We start from the raw sequence: 20,823 nt of genomic DNA on the forward strand, positions 1-20,823 counted from the left end.
GTTTATTAAGGGAAAGGGAAGTGGAGTTGAGAAGGAGAAGGGAGGGGGGAGGGAGGGAGGGAGGAAGGGAGGAAGGGAGGGAGGGAGGGAGGGAGAGAGAGAAGAGAAGAAGAGAAGAGGCCAGCCATAAACACGTAAAGGGGGGAAGGGAGGGGGATGAGGAGAGGAGAGGCTGGTTAGTTCACAATTTAAACCTCGTTCACTTGGTTTATTTAAAAAATGGCCCCACCAATGGAAGGGGAAACCCTTGGTCCTGCCAAGGCTGGACCTCCAGTGTACATGATTGTTGGGGGGGAGGTAATGGGAGGTGGATGGGGAGGGGAACAGCCATATAGAAGGGGAGGGGGAGGGGCTAGGGGACTGATGGACTGGAAACCGGGAAAGGGAATAACATTTGAAATGTAAATAAGAAATACCCAATTTAATAAAAATGGAAGGAAAAAACGGCCCCAATCTATTAATTCTTTTATAATAATGACAAAGACCTCTCTCTCTATCTATTGATCTATCTGTATCATATATATATATTTATATTTCTTTTACTTATTTTGAAGTAAGTTTATATATAATCTTATTGTTTATAAATATATATGTTTATAAAGAAATAAATATATATGTATATATATGTACACACACATACACACACGATCAGTTATGGCTACATCAGAATAAATGTCAGGGGACTTTTAGTGTAAGGGCCAAAGTTTTGCAAAATTTGCTAAGAACATAGCTTAGTTAAGAATAATCCCTGGGCCAGCGAAATGGCTCGGTGGCAAGTGCGTGCTGCCAATCCTGACACCTTAAGTCCAGGCCCCGAAATTCTCATGGCAGAAGGAGAAGGGCGATCCCTATAGAGTTGGCCTCCGACCGCCGTACCCATGACTGGGCACACACACGGAAGCACACATACATGCTCTAAGTCAGAAATGAAAAGTCATTTTCTTGATTCAGAGCTCTCTGGCTGGCCTGGAGCTCTCTCTGTGTAGTCGCAAACTCTGTGGAGGTGGCCTTCCAATACTCAGAGATTTCAACTGCCTCTGCCTCCTAAGCACTAGGGTTGCGAGCAGGTGCCACCACGGCCAGCAAACGTGGTGATTAAACGAAGAGTCATCAGTTGTTTATGTTAGCGGAGAGTCAGATCATGGGCCTGTCTAAATTATTTGAGATAATTTGCCCTCGAAGCAGTACAATGAAAAAATAGAATTTGGATATTCTTTTGAAATACGGCAGAATCCTAAAAGAAATACACACACTCCCAGATTTCTTACTAATGCCAGATACATGAGGTGTTCCTTCAGTGTGGCTTAGTGGCTGAAAACTGCTCGTGGACACATGCCTTGCGTGTCTGTGTTTCAGTGAATTGTTTTCTAGAGCTAACTCTCTGAAACGTGTGTTTTTTTTCGCCAGCCAGTACTTCCGGGAATCTATACTCAACGACATCAGGAAAGCTCGGAATCTGTACACTGGTAAAGAGTTGGCGGCTGAGCTGGCGAGGATCCGGCAGCGGGTAGACAATATTGAAGTTCTGACGGCAGACATTGTTATCAACCTGTTGCTTTCCTACAGAGATATCCAGGTGAGAGGATACGAGCTGTCTCTCAGATGTCATGCCAGAGGAAGGAAGGCCTGGGGTGTTAGAGTTCAGCTACGTAATAAGTAATCCAGGTTGCTACCTTTCCTCTGTGACTTCATGGCGAGTGGAAGAGACTCGCAGATGCTAACTGTCGGGCTTATGACACGCTCATATTTACCCTTCCTCAAAAGCTGCTCACCTGATCAGCTCTTGGAGGGCTGATCTCCTCGGTGAGCCTCGGGCACACCTGTCAGTCAGCCAATGAGAGCTTTGTTTTGGCAAACAGCAGAGGCTCGTAGATCTCTCTGGATATAGCTTTTACTTCCTGAAACTATGCTACTGAATCTGATGGTGCCAAGAGCAAGAAATATGCAACCAAGTCCTCGTAAAGAAGTGGCGGACCCACGGACGTATGGCATCATTTCTTCTGCTGGGTCGTAGCCTTTTTTTAAGATCCAGCAAGTAGACTAAAACTCTCTCAGTGAGGGGTGTGACGTTAGAGTTGTATCATAAAATCCAGGTAACTCCTGGCTTCTGGTTCCTGTACCAGCCTCTTGGTCCTGTGTAAAACTTCACCCATCAGAGAGACTCAGTACATGGAGAACCATGGTAGCTAGCAGCCTGCGGCTAGAGGAAACTCACTTAACGTGACCTGCAGTCATCTTGCTTCACTTACCACAGTATTTCAGTCAGTTGCCTTATGACCTTCAAACTTTTAATGTCCTTGGTGGAATCATTTTATGGTTCTTGATGGAAGCCTGCAGAACAGGAGCTACGTGAAAAGAGCCAGTCACATGACTGTGGCTTATTTGTTTTGTTTCTTTGGATTTTATCACATCCCATAACTTTATTTTTTCATACCTTAATCCGTGTAATAGGAATTTAGGAGAAACACGGCTGTTGCTTCTAGGGTTTTCAAAGGTCTCAACAGATTGGTTTTTTTCCTAACACAATACTTTTACTGATTATTTGGGAATTTCACATCATATACCACAATCACTCACTTCCTAATCCTCCCAGGTCCATACCTCCTGCCTCTGGATCTCCCCTCCTCCCCCCATAAAAGAAGAAAAAGAAAAAACAGATACTAAGTCCAACTTGTGTATACTCGCCAGAGCATGGTCAAACTCCCAGTGGCCAACCCCTTAAAGAAAACTGAGTCCTTCCCCACCCCCGCCCCTACCGGGAGCCACTCAGCATCCTTATCAGAACTCTTAAGAGCTCTCTTAAATGGCTTCCTGTGTAGACTGTTTGCTGCGTGCGCATGTGCATGCGCGTGTTGTGTGTGTGTGTGTGTGTGTGTGTGTGTGTGTATGTGTGTGTCGATGGCGGGTTGCTGCAGACGCCTTCTATGCCCCTCAACAATTCTAACTTTGCCGTTAGTCCCTTTCTCAGCATTAGATGCCTGGCTGTCTTGTCGGAGATTTCTCCTCAGGGTTTAATTCTGTTCTGTTCATTTTGTTGAAAGGACTATGACTCCATAGTGAAGCTGGTAGAGACCTTAGAAAAACTACCGACCTTCGATCTGGCCTCGCACCACCACGTGAAGTTTCATTATGCCTTTGCACTGAACAGGTAAGATATTCCCTCCTGGGATGGCTCCGACATGACAGTTCAGCTCTTACCAATGTCCCTGTGGCTTCCCAGCAGCTCCCATATCTACCACAGCCCATGCGAAGTAGTGCAAGCCTTCTGATCTCTCTCTGGTTTTGTTTGTTTGTGGACGGGGTCTCACTGTATATCTCAGGCTGGCTTGAGTTTTTAATCCTCCTACGTCTGTCTTTTGATGGCTGTTGTTTTTACCAGCCTGTGTGTGTGTGTGTGTGTGTGTGTCTGTGTGTATCTGTGTGTGCCCGCATGCGAGAGTCCTTTGTCTCTCTGTTAGTAAAAGCCTGTCATGGTATTTGTAGTTACAATTTTTTTATAATTCTTTTTTTTTCCTGTGACAGAGCTTGTGTTTGTTATTTATATCTTATAACATTCAATATTTTATCAATATTATACTACTTTTAAGCAAATATAGTTTTCCTTGGGTGTTTGTTAAAAATGTGTTCCAAACTCTTTAAGGGTACTCAGATCCAAGGATGTTCAAGTCCTTATAGATTGGTACAGGATTTCGTATAACAACCAAACATTCTTTATATATTTAAGCATTCTCTATATTTATATATATTTGTATCTCTAGATAACTATGATATCTAACATACTATCATGCTGTGTGGATGGTTGTTAGTTTGTTCTGTTCAGGGGAAAAATCTGTGCAGGTTCAGTATAGACATTTCCCTAATTATTCTCAATGCGTATTTGATTGAGCCCTGGGCTGAGAATTCACAACCTCACTATCATCTGGCCCTTCACATACTGACTCATTGAAGTATGAGGATAGTTTTGAGGAAGTGAATGTTTTTCTCATCCAGAGACAGTTACCCCCAGGACTGCTGTGAGCAGGATTAGTTATGACCGGAACTCTGCCGGTGACATTTTAAATTACGTGTCCATGAGCCTGTCTGAGTCACTTTTGACAGAGCTTGTCTTAGTCCCCCTGCCCCTCTGCCTTCTGTCTGCATCACAGCACACCTCAGTGCGACTTCCCCGCTGCAGTCATCACGCAGGGTCATCCGTGCTCTGACCCTGGATGGAACCAGAGCCCTGCGTAGTCCAAAAATACATAGCTGTACCACTCTTTCCTTCAGGGTGAGGTGGGTGCTTATATGTGCTGCTGCAGAAGACATCTGATTTATATAGAGCTCACCGTGTATCGTAACTTCCCTCATTTCATAGCTGAAGCTTGGAAAGGCTGAGTAATTGTCTCCGAAGGCTCCCGGCGGAGATGTGCTGTCCTAGAAAGCCATGATGTCCAGCTAGAACCGATGTGTTTCCTCCCCTACCCAACAGAACTGGAGAACTTGCCAACCTCACCAACAGATGTAGACAGAAGGCCACTATGTATTTCACTTATTAAACGTCCTTTACATCTGATGGGCTTGGATAAGACCTCCGGAGCGTCCCTGCTCTTTGTCAAACACGTCCCCTTTTTTATTTAAAGTAAAATGTCTTTTGAAACAAAGAGGAAAACCCTAGGAATCTCTTACAACTTTACTTTGTGTGTTTTGCCTTCTCTCTCCAAAAGTAGCGTATAACTGAATGAAAAGCATATTTGTATAAAGCAATATTCTAAATCCAAGATGTTTAGGTAAAGATTGAATTTATAAACCAAAAAATTTGAAATAGTAGTCGAGAATATGACAGTACACATAACTTTAAAAGTTATTTTATTTGAAATATATCTTATCTTATTCATGTAAAATATCATGTAGCTCTGATTTTAGTATATTAATTGAGTTATATAGCTGTAATTCCCACAAATTATAGAGTATCTTTTTACCCTATATGGAAAGCTTCTACCCATTGGCAGTCACCCTAGCCCACACAGCACAGATCCTCCTGCTCCTGGCAAACACTAATGTGCTTCTGTCAGTATTGATTGTTCTATTTTAAATATTTCTCATAAGTGGAGTCATACTGTTGTCAGCCTCTTTTGTGACTTTATTTTTCACTTAGCACTATATTTTCGTCACTGGAGAAATATAAAGTGTGATTTTGAGAGCCATTCACACCTATTACTTAAGAAAAAGCTGCATGGAGTTCAAGGCCAGTCCTGATAACTTAGTGAGTTCCTGTCTTGAAATTCAAAGTGAAAAATAAAGTCGGAGTAGAGCTCAGGGGTAGGGTGCTTGCCTAACATGCTCGACTGAGGTCTCATCTTCGAGGCCATACCATAAGAACTGCGTGAGGCGACTTCCACAGAAGCTTAGCCACATGGAGAAACCAGTGAACTCTAGGATGGATTTTAATTTTGCAATCATCTAAGAATGAATTTTTTTCATTGTTTTGGAACAAAAGCCATTGAAAACAAAGGTCAAGAGTTTTCCCTTATTTATAATAGCTGATTCTGCTCCATTCAGGGTCACAGGGTGCACACAGTAGCATTCCACCATCTTGAACCTGTTCACAGGCAGCGGGGAGATCAGGACTCTGGTAGCTATAAGTCCATCGTCTTGACCCCTCACACCTCACAAGAGATCCCTGACAGACTCAGTAGACATGCATCCGAATAAGAAGGTTTAGGACAGGGTCCACAGAGGAGTCTCAGGTTCTATTTTTATTCTGCCAAACTTTACTGCTGCAAATCAATTACATGGACTAGGCAACTGGTTTCTAATCGCTTTTATGATCTATACGTAAACAATGCTTTTTACTTTAGGAGAAATCTCCCTGGAGACAGAGCAAAAGCTCTTGACATCATGATCCCCATGGTGCAAAGTGAAGAGCAAGTTGCTTCGGATATGTACTGTCTCGTTGGCCGAATCTACAAAGACATGTTTTTGGATTCAAATTTCACTGACACCGAAAGCAGGGACCATGGAGCATCTTGGTAAGGCTGGAGGATGGGAAGTACCTTCCCACTCCCAAAGTCCGTGATGCGCAACACTGTGCAGATAGAGAAGGGAAGCATTCCGACTGTGCCTGCTCGATTGTATGTTGTGAGCCAAATATTTATTTCCTAACTTTAGTACATAACCTGGTGAGATTCATTTAACATCGAAGGGTAAATTTACATAAATGAGATAGAAAAGTTAAGAAAGTAATTTGATTCGAAATGTGTACTATGAAAAGCAAAAGTATAATTTTGTGAGGAAAAAAATAGAAAGAATATGGAGAGATTTGAGGAAGGCAAAAAAATACACAAGTTTTTTGTGGATACACCAGCTTAATATTTTAATTGTTCCAGAACGGATTTTTTTTTTTATGTGACTTGATTTCTGAAGTTTATTTTGAAAGAGTCCAGGGTCAAGAATAGGTATAGCAATTTTGGAGAGTAGATGGAGGAACCTGCTGGGCCAGAGGAGGCTCAGGAGGTTGTAGTATGGCCTGGGCCAAGGAAACATTGTAGCACAAAGGTTTATGCTCATCAGACTAGTTTTATGACAGGGTATGGGAAGTGATTAGTGAAGTGATGAGCCAGAGGAGGGTTTGGGACTTCAGTAGAGGTCCTAGGAAGTGGATTTATTTCCTCAGAGACGTAAACAAAGTTGAATCTCTATTTTGCTTTGTTTCACTTATTTAAATTTGCCCCTTTTTTCCTGGCAGTAAGTATCAAACCCAGGGCCATATTTATGCTAGACAATCCTAAGGGGCAACCCCAGCTCCAGGCCCAGATCTCTTTCTTTTTTTTTTTTTTTTTGGTTCTTTTTTTCGGAGCTGGGGACCGAACCCAGGGCCTTGCGCTTCCTAGGCGAGCGCTCTACCACTGAGCCAAATCCCCAACCCCCCAGATCTCTTTCTTAAGCTTCACGCAGAAGTTTAATTCTAAGCGAGTTGAAAGATCCAAACGCGAAAATAAAGATATATTAAGGAAAATACTTTTAGCCTAAAACTGCAGACTATTTATGGCTTTGGGTTAGGAATGAATTTCTTAAACAAGGCCTTCAAAATACTAAAAACAAAACAAAACAAAAAAGAGAAAGAAAAAAACCAAGCAAGGAAATCCTAAGCAACAACAAACAAAAAACACAAAAGAATTCAAAGAATGGACTGTGTTCAAATGTGCTGCTGCTTCATAAGGTTCTGGCTTTTGCGGGGTATGGGGGGTTGGAGGGACAGAGTGGCTTCAGTTGTGCTGATCTTCCTGCTGATGACAATTAAAACTGTTGGGAAGAGTTAGAGAGTAGTGTGGAGTCAGAGAGGATCAGAACCTGGGGAGGTTTTGGTCCTTGGCTACGGGAAGAACATGGAGTTAATCCCCCAGACTTCTCTTTGGACTCGAATAGAAAATCACAATCTTACTGGCCTAAGGAGATGATACTAGGTAACCAAAGTTCCTAGAAATAACCCTTGAGTAATGGCCATGCCACAGAAGAAGGAGACACAGGATCCGCATGTTGAGCTCCTCCTTGTCTGGACCCTGGGTGAAGGAGCCTCCAAGTAAACTGGCAGCTGGAAGACTGTAGGACAGCACAGAAGTTTCAGCAGCCGCCCATGGCAGAGGAGATGGCTTTCAGTTTGAAGTCATTGACTCAGAGAATCTCAAACTTTCAAGAGAAACTCTAAAAGGCTAAGCCTTAGGATGAAGGGGAGTACTGTAAGTTAAGGCCATCACAGAACCATGCAAAACAAAACAAAACAAAACAAAACAAAACAAAAAGGAAAACAAACAACAACAAATAAAACCAAGCCTCCATATGTTGACCAATTGCTAATACTCTATTGGCCTCTTTTAACCTATGGCGGCTTGGATGAGAACGGCTTTCTTAGGCTCCTGTATTTGAATGCTTAATCACCAGGAAGAGGAACTGTTTGAGAAGGATTAGGAGGTGTGGCTTTGTTGGAGGAAATGTAGCCATGTTGGAGGAATTGTGTCACTGAGGGCGTGCTTTGACATTTCCAAAGCCCACATCGGGACCATTGTCTGTCTGTCTTTCTGTCTCTGCCTGCCATCTGTGGATCGGTCTATAAAACCCTTAGCTATCCTAGCTATGTAAAGCTCTTAGCTATCTGGTTCTTGCCATGACGGTTGTGGACTAAATCTCTAAAACTTTAAGCAAGCCTCCGATTTAAATTGCTCTCTTCTATATTTGCGTTTGTGATGGTGTCTATTCACAGCAGTAGGACAGTAGCTAAGACAGCAGTTGGTACTAGGGGTAGAGATGTTGCTATGACAATCCTGACCTTGTGGCTTGTGGGTAGGATATGGAAAACTTAGGGACTTTGGACTGTAAAAGAGGTTGAGTTCTCCAAGTGGGGCTCACTGGGTCATCCTTGTAGGAACTTGGAAGACAGTATGTGCTGAAGACCGTTTGGACTACACAGGCCCAGCTCAAAAGGCTACAGAGGGGACAGCTATTAGCAGCTGGCCTAGAGACCATTCTTGTGATATATTGGCAAACGATGTGACGGCTTTTCACCCTCATCCTAAAATATACCCCTAGGCTACATTCAAAAGTTTTGAATTTAATGAGGTTGGCAGAGGAAATTTCAAGACGGCTTAGTATGGACTGCGTCCCATGGTCGTGACCACACTTGGGCCTACCTACATTGAGAAGCGACAAGTGAAGCAAAGAGAACTATAAAAGGTTCAGTTTGAGGAGAAAAGGAGGGCCAGGGGATGCAAGGCTGGGGCCAAGGCTCCTGTTCTATAAACAGATGAAAGAAAAGCCTGATGCTAAACGGAATAAAGGGCAAGACCACACTCAACTAACCCTGCAACCTGCAAAAGGCAGAGCTCCGAGGGATCTCCTGGGCCAAAACGCTTGAAGGCTTATAGCAATGTAATTCGAGGAGAGGGGCAGGTTCCAGCCGTAGCAAACAGAAGAATTTGGCAGCTTTGGCCGTGTTATTCTGGCTTTAGGGTTAATAAGCATTTTACAGGAGTAAAATGCTTTACTGAGGAAAGCCACTGAGACAGAACTCAGGGGAGTCCTGCATGGAGAAGCTATTATGGGAAGCTGGGGGAGGGGGGATTCCTGGATTGTGTTGGAGATCTAAGATGTTTAGATGCCAGAGCCCTGGGATACCTGCCAAGGAGAGCTGCAGACAGATTGTGGAGCCATCCCCTAAGAGAGAAATGTGTGGCAGTCAACAAAGCTGGAAGGGGATTGGAAGAGCCTCATAGCAGAATTTGGAGTTTACCCTGCTGGATTTCGTTCTTGCTTGGGTCCAGTGTCTCTTCACTGGGCTCCCCTTACTCCCTTTTGTAACGGTAATGTCTATCCTGTGCCATTACATGTTGGAAGTGGGCGATCTTTGACTTTACAACGGGTTACGGTTAAGAGACTGCCTCGAGTCTTTGGACTTTTGAACAGCACTGAGACTCTGGAGCGTTTTTGAGGTTGAAAGGAATGGATTTTGCATTGGGGTGTGGGTCAGAGCCCATGGGGTGAGGTAATACAATGTGCTGGCTTGAATGAGAATGGCCTTCATAGACTCAGATATTTGAAAAGCTTAGTCACCAGGGAGTGGAACTATTTGAGGAAGATTAGAAAGACTGGGAGATGTGGCCTTGTTGGAGGAAGTCTATCACTGGGCTAGGTCCGGTCTGGCTGCTCTCCCACCCTTCCCTACCCTACCCCACCTCTACCTGCTGTTTATGGTTCAGTATGGAAAAGGTCTCAGCCACTGCTCCATCATGATACCTGTCCACTTCCCACCATGCTGGTCCTGTGCTAACCTGTAAGTAAGGCCCCAGTTAAATGCTTTCTTTTATAAGGGTTGCCTTGGTTATAATGTCTCTTTACAGCAATAGAACGGTGGCTAAGATATAACCAAACTCTTAAGAAATAAGAGAGCCCAGGTTTTGTAGCATATTCTCTATGTCTGTTACTCCATGGAAAGTTATTGAAGGGATGGAAAAGGATGATGCATGGTCAAGAGAAAAGCCAGGCATAGGAACGCATCCACAGAGTTGGTCGTGGTGATGTATGCATGTGCGCCTGTAATGCCAACCCTTGGGAGGTAGAGACTGCAGGATCGGGAATTCAATGGAAGTCTCAGCTACACTGTGAGTTTGGCACCTGCCTAGGCTCCATGAGACCCCATCTTGAAGTATGGGAGAGAGGGAGGGGAGAAGAGAGGGAGAGAGAGAGAGAGAGAGAGAGAGAGAGAGAGAGAGAGAGAGAGAGATGAGCGAAAGGGAGGGAGGGAAGAAGGACAGGACATAAAAAGAGTAATAAAATGTTAAAGAATGCACTTGGAAAGTTGGTTATGATGAATAGTAGTGCGAGGGATTATGGGATGGAAAGATTTGAAAAAGAAAGAACATCAGAGATTCTAGAGCTAAAAAAAAATACCGTATTAGAAGTTAAACGCCATAGGCTGGTGCTAATCTCCCATAGGTCACATAATATAGGCAGAGGTCAATAACCTTGAGAAGAGGTAGTTCAAAATGAGATTGGAGCAGAAGGAAGAAAAAGATTGAGAGAGAAATGAACCTTCTCGGTGATCCACGGCAAGCGTTGCTGCATCTGACACAACCTGTACTTTGAAGTTCAAGAAGAAAAAAGATTCCAAGCGTATAAATGGCCGATGCCTCCCCCTCAGCTTGATGCATCCTGACCCCACAAGTTTAGAGAGCAGAGCAAGCCACCCACAAACTAAACAAAGAAAAGCTTGCATTCACACATCATCATGAAGCTGCTAGATCTTAGAAATGCCAGGAAATGCCGTAAGAGTAATCCAAGAGCAGCTACATTCTGTAAGGGAGAGGGTACAGTCCTCATCGAGGGAAGCCAGGAGACAGTGGGCCAGCACGGTGACTACCAGAAGAAAGGAAAGATGAGCAGAGGCTAGGAGGCCAGGAATGGTTTTCTCAAACTTGAAGGTAAAACTGTGTCTGTTCCAGGTAAATAAATATTGTGTCTTTTGTTACCAGCAGGCCTTCACTAGAAGAATGTGACAGGGGATTCTTTAGGAGGAAGGGGAACCTGGAAATACAGGAAGGAATCTATGCACTGGGAAGTGTAAATATATGAGTAATATAAAAGGTACCAAGAAACATAGCACAGGATTTTGCTCAATATATATGGCCTGGCCTAAAAGCATTTAAGAAAAACATTGAAATGAGCCTAAGAAAAAAGAAAAGAAAAGCACAAATGTCCGGAAAATGTATTTTGGTTATATAAAATAAAGTCCGTTTATAGCCAAAATGCTAACATACAAATTCTATTCCGAATGCCCAGATTTTATTATCTGACAATATTAATTTTTTGGTAAGGATGTTAAAGAGGGGGGAGTCCCAATTCCTTGCCTCTTTTATAACTACCCGGAGATGTTGGCATTGCCTAGAGAAGTCAGCAACTTGTTGACCCTAGACGCAGCAGGTGTATACACTTAGAGAACGTTGTGATAGAGAAAGTCCTTTGAAAAGTTGAACAGAGACTTGGGGGCGGGAGGGTAACTCAGTGGTAAAGTGCTTACCTTATAAGAATGAGGCCCTGGGTCTTAGTACTAGTACATGTGTGCCTGTGCGTGTGCATGCCTGTATGTGTGTGCATGTGTATGTATGTATGTGTGCGTGTTAAATGAAAGTTTCCTAAGTTCTTTATAGGTTATTTAGGTGTTGTTGTATGTGTAAAGTGTCTGTATAGATGCATAGGTGGGTGCCATAATCCTCAAATCCAGGAGGGAGTCCAGTGGCTCACGTGCAGTTCAGTTATATTTAATATCATTCATCCCACCGCTGGACAGTGGCTATATCAGAGCACTGCTTATATTGTCCTTTTGCCTGTCTTACTATTCCTGAAATATTGACCAATTCATGTATAGTTTTCTGTGTACAACCCTGCTGGCATGTATCTGTCTGTTTATTAAAGAAAGTGACTCTTCAGGAGTTCCCGATAGCTAGTAACACGTTGTTGTTAATATGCGAGGCTGAAGTAATGGTATTTAAAATTTGTGTCCTCCTGGTAGCCCTGAAGAAGACTAGAAACACAGCAATGACTGAGAGCCTAGATAAGACTAAAGGACAGTGACTTCCTGTATCCTTTGAAATTCGAGTTTGTACCTCAAATTATTCATATAGTGAAAGAGCTTTGTTTTTGTCTCTTAACCCGGTAGATGTCTCCCCCCTCTCCTATTACAGTGGAGTAATGCTTATTACCGTGAGGTTTACACATTAGACTTTTCTTCATGGGAGGGGATTAGAGACGGTTGTGTGAGGGGCATTCTGCCCACGTGGATATGGTGTGTCAGTCATGCTCCCCAAAACACCTGATTCCCAAGGTCTGTGAATTCGAGTGGAAAATGTATTTGAGTGAGGTCACGTGCATTGGGCACATGAGCAGAATAGAAGTGTTTCCTCTTTTAAAAACAGGAGCTTGGCTACAGCCAGACAGATCAAGGTTGTGTTAGGTCCATTTAAGGAGCACAGAGATTCTTCTGTCTTTTTCTGGCTTGGTTTCATTTAAATGTTTCCTGTTCAGCTCAAGATTAACTGCCTTCAGAAAAGCTTTGTGGTCAAGGTCTTGAGGGCCCGTGTTTTTATGATTTCACTCCAAGTGGCTCTGAGTTTTCTAGTGATAGGAAAGGCTGCTAAGGGTCAGCCAACTCTGTGAGACCTTAGAATGGCTCTCCTATCACTTCCTGACTTACTGACCAATGGAGAACTGTCACGTCACCAGAGTGCCTGCCCATAACTTTAGAGTTGTCACGTCTGTCTATCCTGCCAGACACTAAGCCTGGCCCCATTTTTTTTAAATGCATCGTTTTTAATGCTTGCAATTTTAATTAATTTATTAATTTAATTAATTGATGTAAATTAATTGTATTTAATTAGTTAATTTAGCTGTGCCTCTTCTTACTGTTTCAGTCCCTTCTGTAGGACCTGCCTTTTCTCACTAGCAGTGACCTTCACCTAGCTTTCTGTTAGAGCTGAGAATGAAGTTGCCCTGCTGGGGTGCTGAGGTTAGGGCACCTCTGAGTTTCCCAAGCACCTCATCCGACAGATGCCCATTCACACCTGCTCTGGGGCCTCCATCCCAACCCCCCCCCCTCAGCTGACCTTCTCTTTTGGGGCATAGTCATTGGAGTCTTGCCCTGTCAACTTCAGGTGCTGGGATAAAAAAAAAAAAAATGCAGTATCTCAGCAAGCAGTCAGTCCCTGGAACCTGAGTCATAGCCTGGAGCATTTTGTGTTCGAGTAAATTGTGATCCATGTACCACAGAAAGTTGAGAGACAGGAGCTTCAGTTCAACAGAAAAGAGAAAAGACCCCCAGGCAGCTGTAGTTAGCATCATCTCTAGGCTCCGCCCAACAGTTACCAAGTACCAAGTAGAGACTGGCTTACTCAGAACTAACTCTCTCTCTCTCTCTCTCTCTCTCTCTCTCTCTCTCTCTCTCTCTCTCTGTCCCTCCCTCCCCTTCCCCTCTCTGCCCCTCCTTTCCCCCTCCTTCCCCCTTCTCTCTCCTTCATCTTCCTCTTTTCCCCTCCTTCCTTCCCTCTCTCCCTTCTCCCTCCCTCCCTTCTTCCTCCCTCTCTTCCCCTCCCTCTTTCCCCCTCCTTTTTCTTCCCTTCCTAGCTCCCTTCCTTTCTTCCTCTCCCTCCCTTCCCCTTCTTCTCCCCTCCTTCCCTCTCTCTCCCTCCCTCCCTTCCCCCTCCCTTTTTCCCTTTCCTTTCTCTTCCCTTCCTAGCTTCCTTCCTTTCTTCCTCTCCTCCCTCCTTTCTTCCCTCCCTCCCTCTCTCCCTCTCTCCCTCCCTCCCTTCCTCTCTCCCCCTCTCTCTCTCTCCTTCCCACTGTCCTGGACCTCATCCATTGGCTGGCCAGTGAGCTTCAGGGATCTGCCTGAATCTATCACCACAGGCCCCGGATTGCAAGTGCTTGCTGCCAAGAGCTTCTCATATGTAGGTTCTAGAAGGCAAACTCAGGTCTCCATGTTTTCAAACCACGTAGTTCATGGACCAAGCCCTACAGATCGCTTTCTTTCATCTTTATGTGATTAGACTGTGGTTCAATGAAACAGTATGCCTTTTTAAAAAGAAATCACAGCTGCTAAGTAAGTCAGGGAAGACAGGTGCGGTGCCATGCTGGCTAGAGGAACTCTGGTGTGGTGTAGGAGACGGTGGGATGAGAGATGGAGGGTGAAGCAGGAGGGGCAGTCACCTTTGAGATGACACGATGCTGTGACCTAAGAGCTTTGGCAACCCCTGAGTAACAAACAGGGGCTCCAGACTTCGCCAGGGGGGCAGTCTTCATAACTGGAAACAGTCTAAGGGAATAAGGGTGGGTCACTCGAAAGCCACTGGTTAGCAGGATCGTCACCCCGCCTCTTGTAAGACCTTATTATAAAGAGAGAACTGTAAGATTGTGACACCCAACTCTCACGTGGCACAATGGACTTGGAGGACTATCTTGTCTGTCTTGGAATATCTGAGCTCTCTGGAATGTCATTAATTCAGTCTCACTAGGTGACCTGCTAGGGCACTGGCTGTTTTTTGGAGAACTTGCGTTGCCATAGTTCCATGTTTCGTATGCGACTCTATTGGGATGTACGGATCTGCCGCTAATTCTTGGCTTGGTGTAACTTGTTCTCTCCAATGAAACTGCCATGCGCCAGTGGAGCTTGGATATGGTGGGTTGGCACGTGCAGTTCAGAGAGCGATCTCTCAGCCCAGAAGCCTCAGGACCTGGTAGAAGGAGTTTGCCGTGTCTCGAGGAGGACGTTAACTGGCTGAGCAGCAGCAGGTGTTTGCCATAACCACCATGCGATAATTGCTGTGCCAACCAGTTAATGACAGCAGCCTCTCTGATTTCAGCACTTGTCAGAGGATCAGCACTGTCTACTTTTGTTGTCCTTATCTCTTGACAAAGGGGGAGAGAGAGAGATGAGAACATTTCAACATGGCTGCACAAGAGAGTCTCTCTCTCCACAGTGATCCTGGGGAATACAAGTTGGCTGGATCTGTTGGGATGCAGTTTGTCATTATGCATCTAGAGCTGTGATACGACTCATGTTCTTTGGTGCACTTGAGCCGTTTGGAACCTGTCCTAAAGGGATAGCAGATGCAAATCAAAGGTTATTTGCAGTGGCATTCACTGCACTGGACTTGTGGTAACAAGAAACAAGAAACCTAAATGTTCGCTTTTTTGTTTTTGTTTTTAAAATAGAGGATAGGGTCTTCACAAGATAGACTATCAGTCATTTGAAGTTGTGAGCCTGGTTTCTTTGTGTTCTTTTGACAAAGTGTACCTTAAAAGAAATGTAGCACGGTAACCGGTTTTGAGAGTGCAATTTAGCAGCCTTGAGAACCTGTATAGGTGTGTGTCTGTCTGTCCCTACCTCCCAGGCACAGGTCTCTTTCTATCCCATAGCACTGAAATCCTGTACCCATTAAATAACTTGCTTTCCCCGCTTATCCTAGCCCCTGGGAATCACGATTCTACTCCTTGCTTCCGTGAGTCTACTGGAGACACCTCAGATTCGCTTTGTGGTTATTTTAACCGACTTGCCACCGTATCTTCAGAGTTTATAAATATGATAGCTGATGTCAGATCCCTTCCCTTTCAAGGCTGAGCACTGGCTCTTTATGTGTGTAGACCACGTTTTGCTCATCCCCGAATTCACCCGCAAGTATGGCGCTCCTTCCGCCTTTTGCACCTTATAAAAAGAACTGCTATGAATATCGGCATGCAGATATCTCTTTAGAGGTCTCAATTTTAGTTCTTTTGGATGTATGCTGAGGAAACGTGTGTAGCTCCGAAAAAAATGTTTCTGGTGATGTGTCACGAGATATTAAATTTAAAAGCAGATCATGAACAGCATGGTTTTTCTCTTTTCAGGAAAAAGAAAGATTTTGTGGAAATGGGTGGAATAAACAGTGTTTGGGGCTTTTATAATTCTCGCTCTGATATTTTTTATTATTAATATAAGGAGCCGGTGTCTAAGTGTTTGGAATTAGCGGGCTGTTCCCTGGTCACCAGATCCAGTTAGCAAGTGACTCCACACTCATTCCCTACACGTGCTGCTCTGCCTTGCCTTTGAAAGTTTCTCAGGTGATGATTTCGGGAGTCTGAAGAGGCACTGAAGGGCATGGAATTATAATTTAATCACCCATGGCTCACTGGGAGGATCACGGCAGTTAGGGCACAGACAAAGGGGAAGTGACAGCAAAATGGAACTTGAGCCCAGTTTCTCCCGGCTGGGAAGCAGACTCTCTTCAGCCAGGATGAAAGTGTGCACACAGTCTTTATAAACACACCACTCACTTCACCACCAAGGCCTCGCTCTTTCACGGGCAGTCAGAAGGCGGAAGTTCTTGAACAAAATCTGTCTCTTCGGAAGTTTGAATGAGAAGCGATGCCTTCTACGTGAAACCACGATAAAACTGCATTTAGATACAAAATATCATTTCTCGGAGGTAAGGATGAGCTGAATGTAGAACGCCCTATTAGCTCCCTTTCAACAGATATTTAGCGCTAAAAACAAAAACGACAGGAATGGAAGCAGCGTCATGCTATTACTCAAATATTATTGGAATTTTAATACATACGTTTTCCGTTCTTTTGCTAAGGTTTATTATTTTTTTTCCAAATGAAGTTGTCTCGATTGTTTTTTTCTATGCTGTGACACAGTGTGACCAAGAGCAGCTTAAAGGTGCAAGGGGTCCATTATGAAAGGAGCCAAGTTAGGAAGTCAAGGGGAAACGAGGAGCTGCAAGAAGCAGAAGCCATGGAGAGAAATGCTGCTTGCTGGCCTGCTACCCTGGCTCCTTCAGCTGCTTCCTTGCACAGGCTGGGACTGGCTATCTAGGGATGCCTTCCACGGTGTGGTGCCTCGGGTCCTCCTGTGTCAATTAGCCGATACCCCAAAGCCTCATGGACTCTCCCACGGGTCAGTGTGGTCTAGGCTGGTCTTCAGTCGAGGTTCTCCTCTGCCTAGAGAATTAAGTCTATGACAAGTTGACGGCTGAAACTACAGCAGAAGGTTTCCTCTGCTTCAACTCTACTCTTAGCTCATCATTTTAGTTCTTTCTTAATAATTTTGCAGCGCTAACCACTGCCACTTTCTTTACACAAAGCCGTGCTCATTTATCCCCCCCGCGAGCTAGACTGTAAAGATTTAACAACGTGAAACAACTTCTTTGGCGTACTTTATGGGCATATAAAGTACGATTGCTGTACTAACTTTTTCTTAAATATTTAGTCTTTGGCCTCATGAAGCTAATTAAATGTATTTGGTGAAAAATTCCATTTTCCTGGAACGTATTAATTTCAATAGAAGACACAAACTTTATTCTTTGCTTTTATTCTTCCTTTTATGGTTTCCTGCCCAAACTTGCCTCTCTTTTAATATGTGAAACAAAAGGGTCAAGGGAGATGGCCCTAAATATGTGTGACCAAGAGCAGCTTAAAGGAGCAAGGGGTCTGTTCTCAAAGGCAGCCAAGTTAGGAAGTCGAGGGGGAACCTGAGGCAGGAACTGAATGTTGCCCTTACCACATAAGCAAGAGGACCTGAATTCAGATCCTTCCTGAAAAGCAGACACAGTGGCTGTCAGGAGTTAAACATGGGGGCTGGGGACTGATTTGGTGAGATATGCCATTTCATGAAGTCAGTTAGAGACACCTGGCATTGATCTCTGGACTTCACAGGTGCACGCACACCACACACACACACACACACACACACACGCACACGCGCACGAGCACACACACACACCCATGACCAAAAACTAGTAAAATATTTTTTAAAGTACAAACCAAAGGTAGAGAGGGATAGAGAAAAAGGCTTACACCTTGGAATCCAGAGAACAAAGTCAAGTTCCTCCATGCCCGTTCACACCACGTGACTGACGTTTTCTGTGCTTCAGTTTCCGTTTTGTTAGGAATTCCCCCCTGATCTTGAACAGTCGTCAGGGTGATAAGTACTGGTCCCCAAATGTCACCTATAGTTGTCACTGCCTAAGAACTCAATAGTCGGAGGCTGCTAGTTTCATACTCTCTCTTAGTATTTTGGAACTAGCCACAAGTTTCTCTCCCGGATGACGTCACAGGTGTCATGTTATCAGAGACATTCTCCGCAGGAAGATTGCACATTTCTACCTCCTCCGGCCTTTAAGCTCGGTACATGTCTGGATGGATGTGCATTCTGCCCTGCAAGATCATTTGTGATTTAGCGTGAGCATTCTTTTTTTTTTTTTTTTCCTGGCCATTCCACCAGTGGCTGCTCCTTTAGGCCAGATCTCAGAGGGAGAGCAGAGCGAAGCAGGCCAAACCATCTGCCGAGTGCACAACACAGAAGGGTGGCCCGTGCTGAGTTAGGACTGTCAAGCAGTTTGCTTCCCTAAAACGAATCTGTTTACACTAAAATGATTTCATTATTGTAGCATCTAAGAGTACTTTTTATCAGGTGTGAATCTCAAAGGCAAACTCAATGGATCATAGTAAAAAGAGTGAAGGTCTGGAAGGGAAATTGTAGGGAGAGGCTTACAAGGGTGGGGAGGAGACTGGAGGGTGATTTATAAGGGTAGTAGGAAACTGGAGGGATGAGGACTACAGTGGTTAATTCACTTTATATGAGCATGAAATTGCCTCTCTCTGTCTCTCTCTGTCTCTGTCTCTGTCTGTCTCTCTTTCTCTCTCTCCACACACACATACACACACACACACACACACACACACACACACACACACACACACACACACACAAGTGCTTCCTTTTTCCATGTCCTTTTTGAAGGTTTGTTACTAGAAGGTGTGTCAGGGGTTGGCTGGGTCTAGATTTCTCAAATAATCAGATCAAGAAAATTCTCCACAGGCTAGGCGTGGTGGTGCACATCTTTAATACCAGAACCCAGGAGGCAAACACAGGCTGAGCTCTGAGTTAGGGACTGGTTCCTGTCACTGAACAACAGCAGGGCTACAGAGGGAAAACCTGTATCAAAGAGAGGTTGGGGGAGGGGGGGGAAGGGGGGAGGGAGGGGGGAGGGAGGGAGGGAGGGGGGAGTGGGTCAGCCCCTCACAGGCGTGCCTAGCAACTTAGGTTTTAGTTAGTTCCAGATGGAGTAAAATTAATAACCAAGATTAGTCATCACAAGGGTGTCCTCTTGAATTATGCATAGTATCTAAATTGTATCTCCTTGTTTTCCTAATCAGGAAACCTAATTTAAACAGTCAATAGATTTAAAACGCTATACCTAAATTGACCGTATATGTGGTCATATGGTCACCATTTTGGTGTTTGTCTTTCTGCAATTCAGTACCAACTCGGATCAGTCTTTCTGGAAACACCCTGGCGGTATGTGTAATGTGGATCAACTGGCAGTGAGTGTCCGTTTTTACTTGTCTCACAACATCTATTTTATTACCCTAAAGATGGAGTCTTATTTCTTCTGTCTTCCACTGTTTGTGTTGCAAAACCAACTCAGTTTTATTGGTTCTTTTGGAGGGTGTTACGCCTTTATCCTTCTCTGGCCAACTTGCTTTTCTTCCTTCCTTCCTGACCCACGCCCCCTTTCTTCCTTTCTTTCTCAGGGCTGATGATTGGACTCAGGGCTCTAACCATATTTGATAAAGGCTCTTCCACTAAGCCCTGCAGTAGCTCCCTCTGGCCAATTTTAAGAATTCTAGGTTGGGTGATGTATACCTGTAGAGAGACGGAGGAAGAGGTCCACTTGTGTCCATTTTTCTTATTTCTTTCTCTGCTTCGTTTTGAATATTTTGTTTTACTTTGCCAAAAATATCTTCTCTTGTATTTAGTGTGCCTTTAAGCCCACTATTTATATTCTAGTATGCTATATGTTAGGTTCAGGTTATTCGATGTTTTTAAGACTCCAACTCTGTGTTAAAGTTGTTCCTTTCATTCATTGTCTTCATCTTTTCCTATTTTCTTTCCTTATGTGTAGTTAAAGTCTGCATCTGAAGACTTTGTCCTCTAGGTAATGTGCATCTTGGCCATTCTTGCCTGAGCAGACTCTGCTCTAGTGGTTCTCTTGGGTTGACCTTTCCGTGCCTTATGATTCATTATACACAAAGCATTTTGCATCCCAGAGTTTGCATCAGAGTTTGCTGATGTCAGCAAATGCAGCGTAGGTGAACTGTGTCTAAGTTCAGCTTGGGCTGAGCTAATCTGTCTGTTTTGTCCGTGTCTTGGCTGTGACCATCTTTGACTTTTGACAGAGAGCCTAGAAGGTTCCCCTCTTAATCCCTTGAACATCGTGGGAGAGTTCTGGTCCACGTTTCAGGGTTTGAGATTTAGCTCTTCAGCTCCACACTTTAGTAAATTTCTTCCCTCTTTATTCAGTGTGTTTAGGTGTGGGGCGTGTACCCATGTTTGTGTGTCTGTATGAGTGCTTTCAGATGCATATATAAATGTGCACATGGACGAAGCCTAGAGGTCACCATGGCATATTTTCCTCAATCTTTTTCCAGCTTATTCTTTTAGATAGAATCTCTGAGTGAGGTAACCCAGTCACAAAAGAACACACATGGTATATACTCACAGATAAGTGGATATTAGCCCAAAAGCTTGGAATACCAAAGAAAAAAATTTACAGACCATATGAAGCCCAAGAAGAAGGAAGACCAAAATGTGGATGCTTCAGTCCTTCTTAGAAGGGAGAACAAAATACTCATGGGAGGAAATACAGGGACAAAGAGTGGAGCAGGGACTGAAGGAAAGGTCATCCAGAGACTGCCCCACCTGGGGATCCATTCCATATGTAGCCACCAAACCCAGTCACTGTTGTTGATGCCAAGAAGTGC

At 44.1% G+C, this 20,823-nt stretch overlaps 1 protein-coding gene across 2 annotated transcripts in view; it reads left to right on the forward strand.

The window, feature by feature from the left end:
• The window catches only part of Map3k5 (mitogen-activated protein kinase kinase kinase 5), a 218,513-nt gene that overhangs the window by 76,552 nt on the left and 121,138 nt on the right, over positions 1 to 20,823 (forward strand). For both annotated transcript variants that reach the window (XM_039084822.2, NM_001277694.1), the window contains exons 5-7: positions 1,408 to 1,576; positions 3,042 to 3,148; positions 5,838 to 6,008. In XM_039084822.2, coding sequence (XP_038940750.1) covers positions 1,408 to 1,576; positions 3,042 to 3,148; positions 5,838 to 6,008 — 447 coding nt within the window. The remainder of the gene's footprint in view (positions 1 to 1,407; positions 1,577 to 3,041; positions 3,149 to 5,837; positions 6,009 to 20,823) is intronic.

The sequence above is a fragment of the Rattus norvegicus genome, chromosome 1 (assembly GCF_036323735.1).
Source record: "Rattus norvegicus strain BN/NHsdMcwi chromosome 1, GRCr8, whole genome shotgun sequence".
Lineage (NCBI taxonomy): Eukaryota > Metazoa > Chordata > Mammalia > Rodentia > Muridae > Rattus > Rattus norvegicus.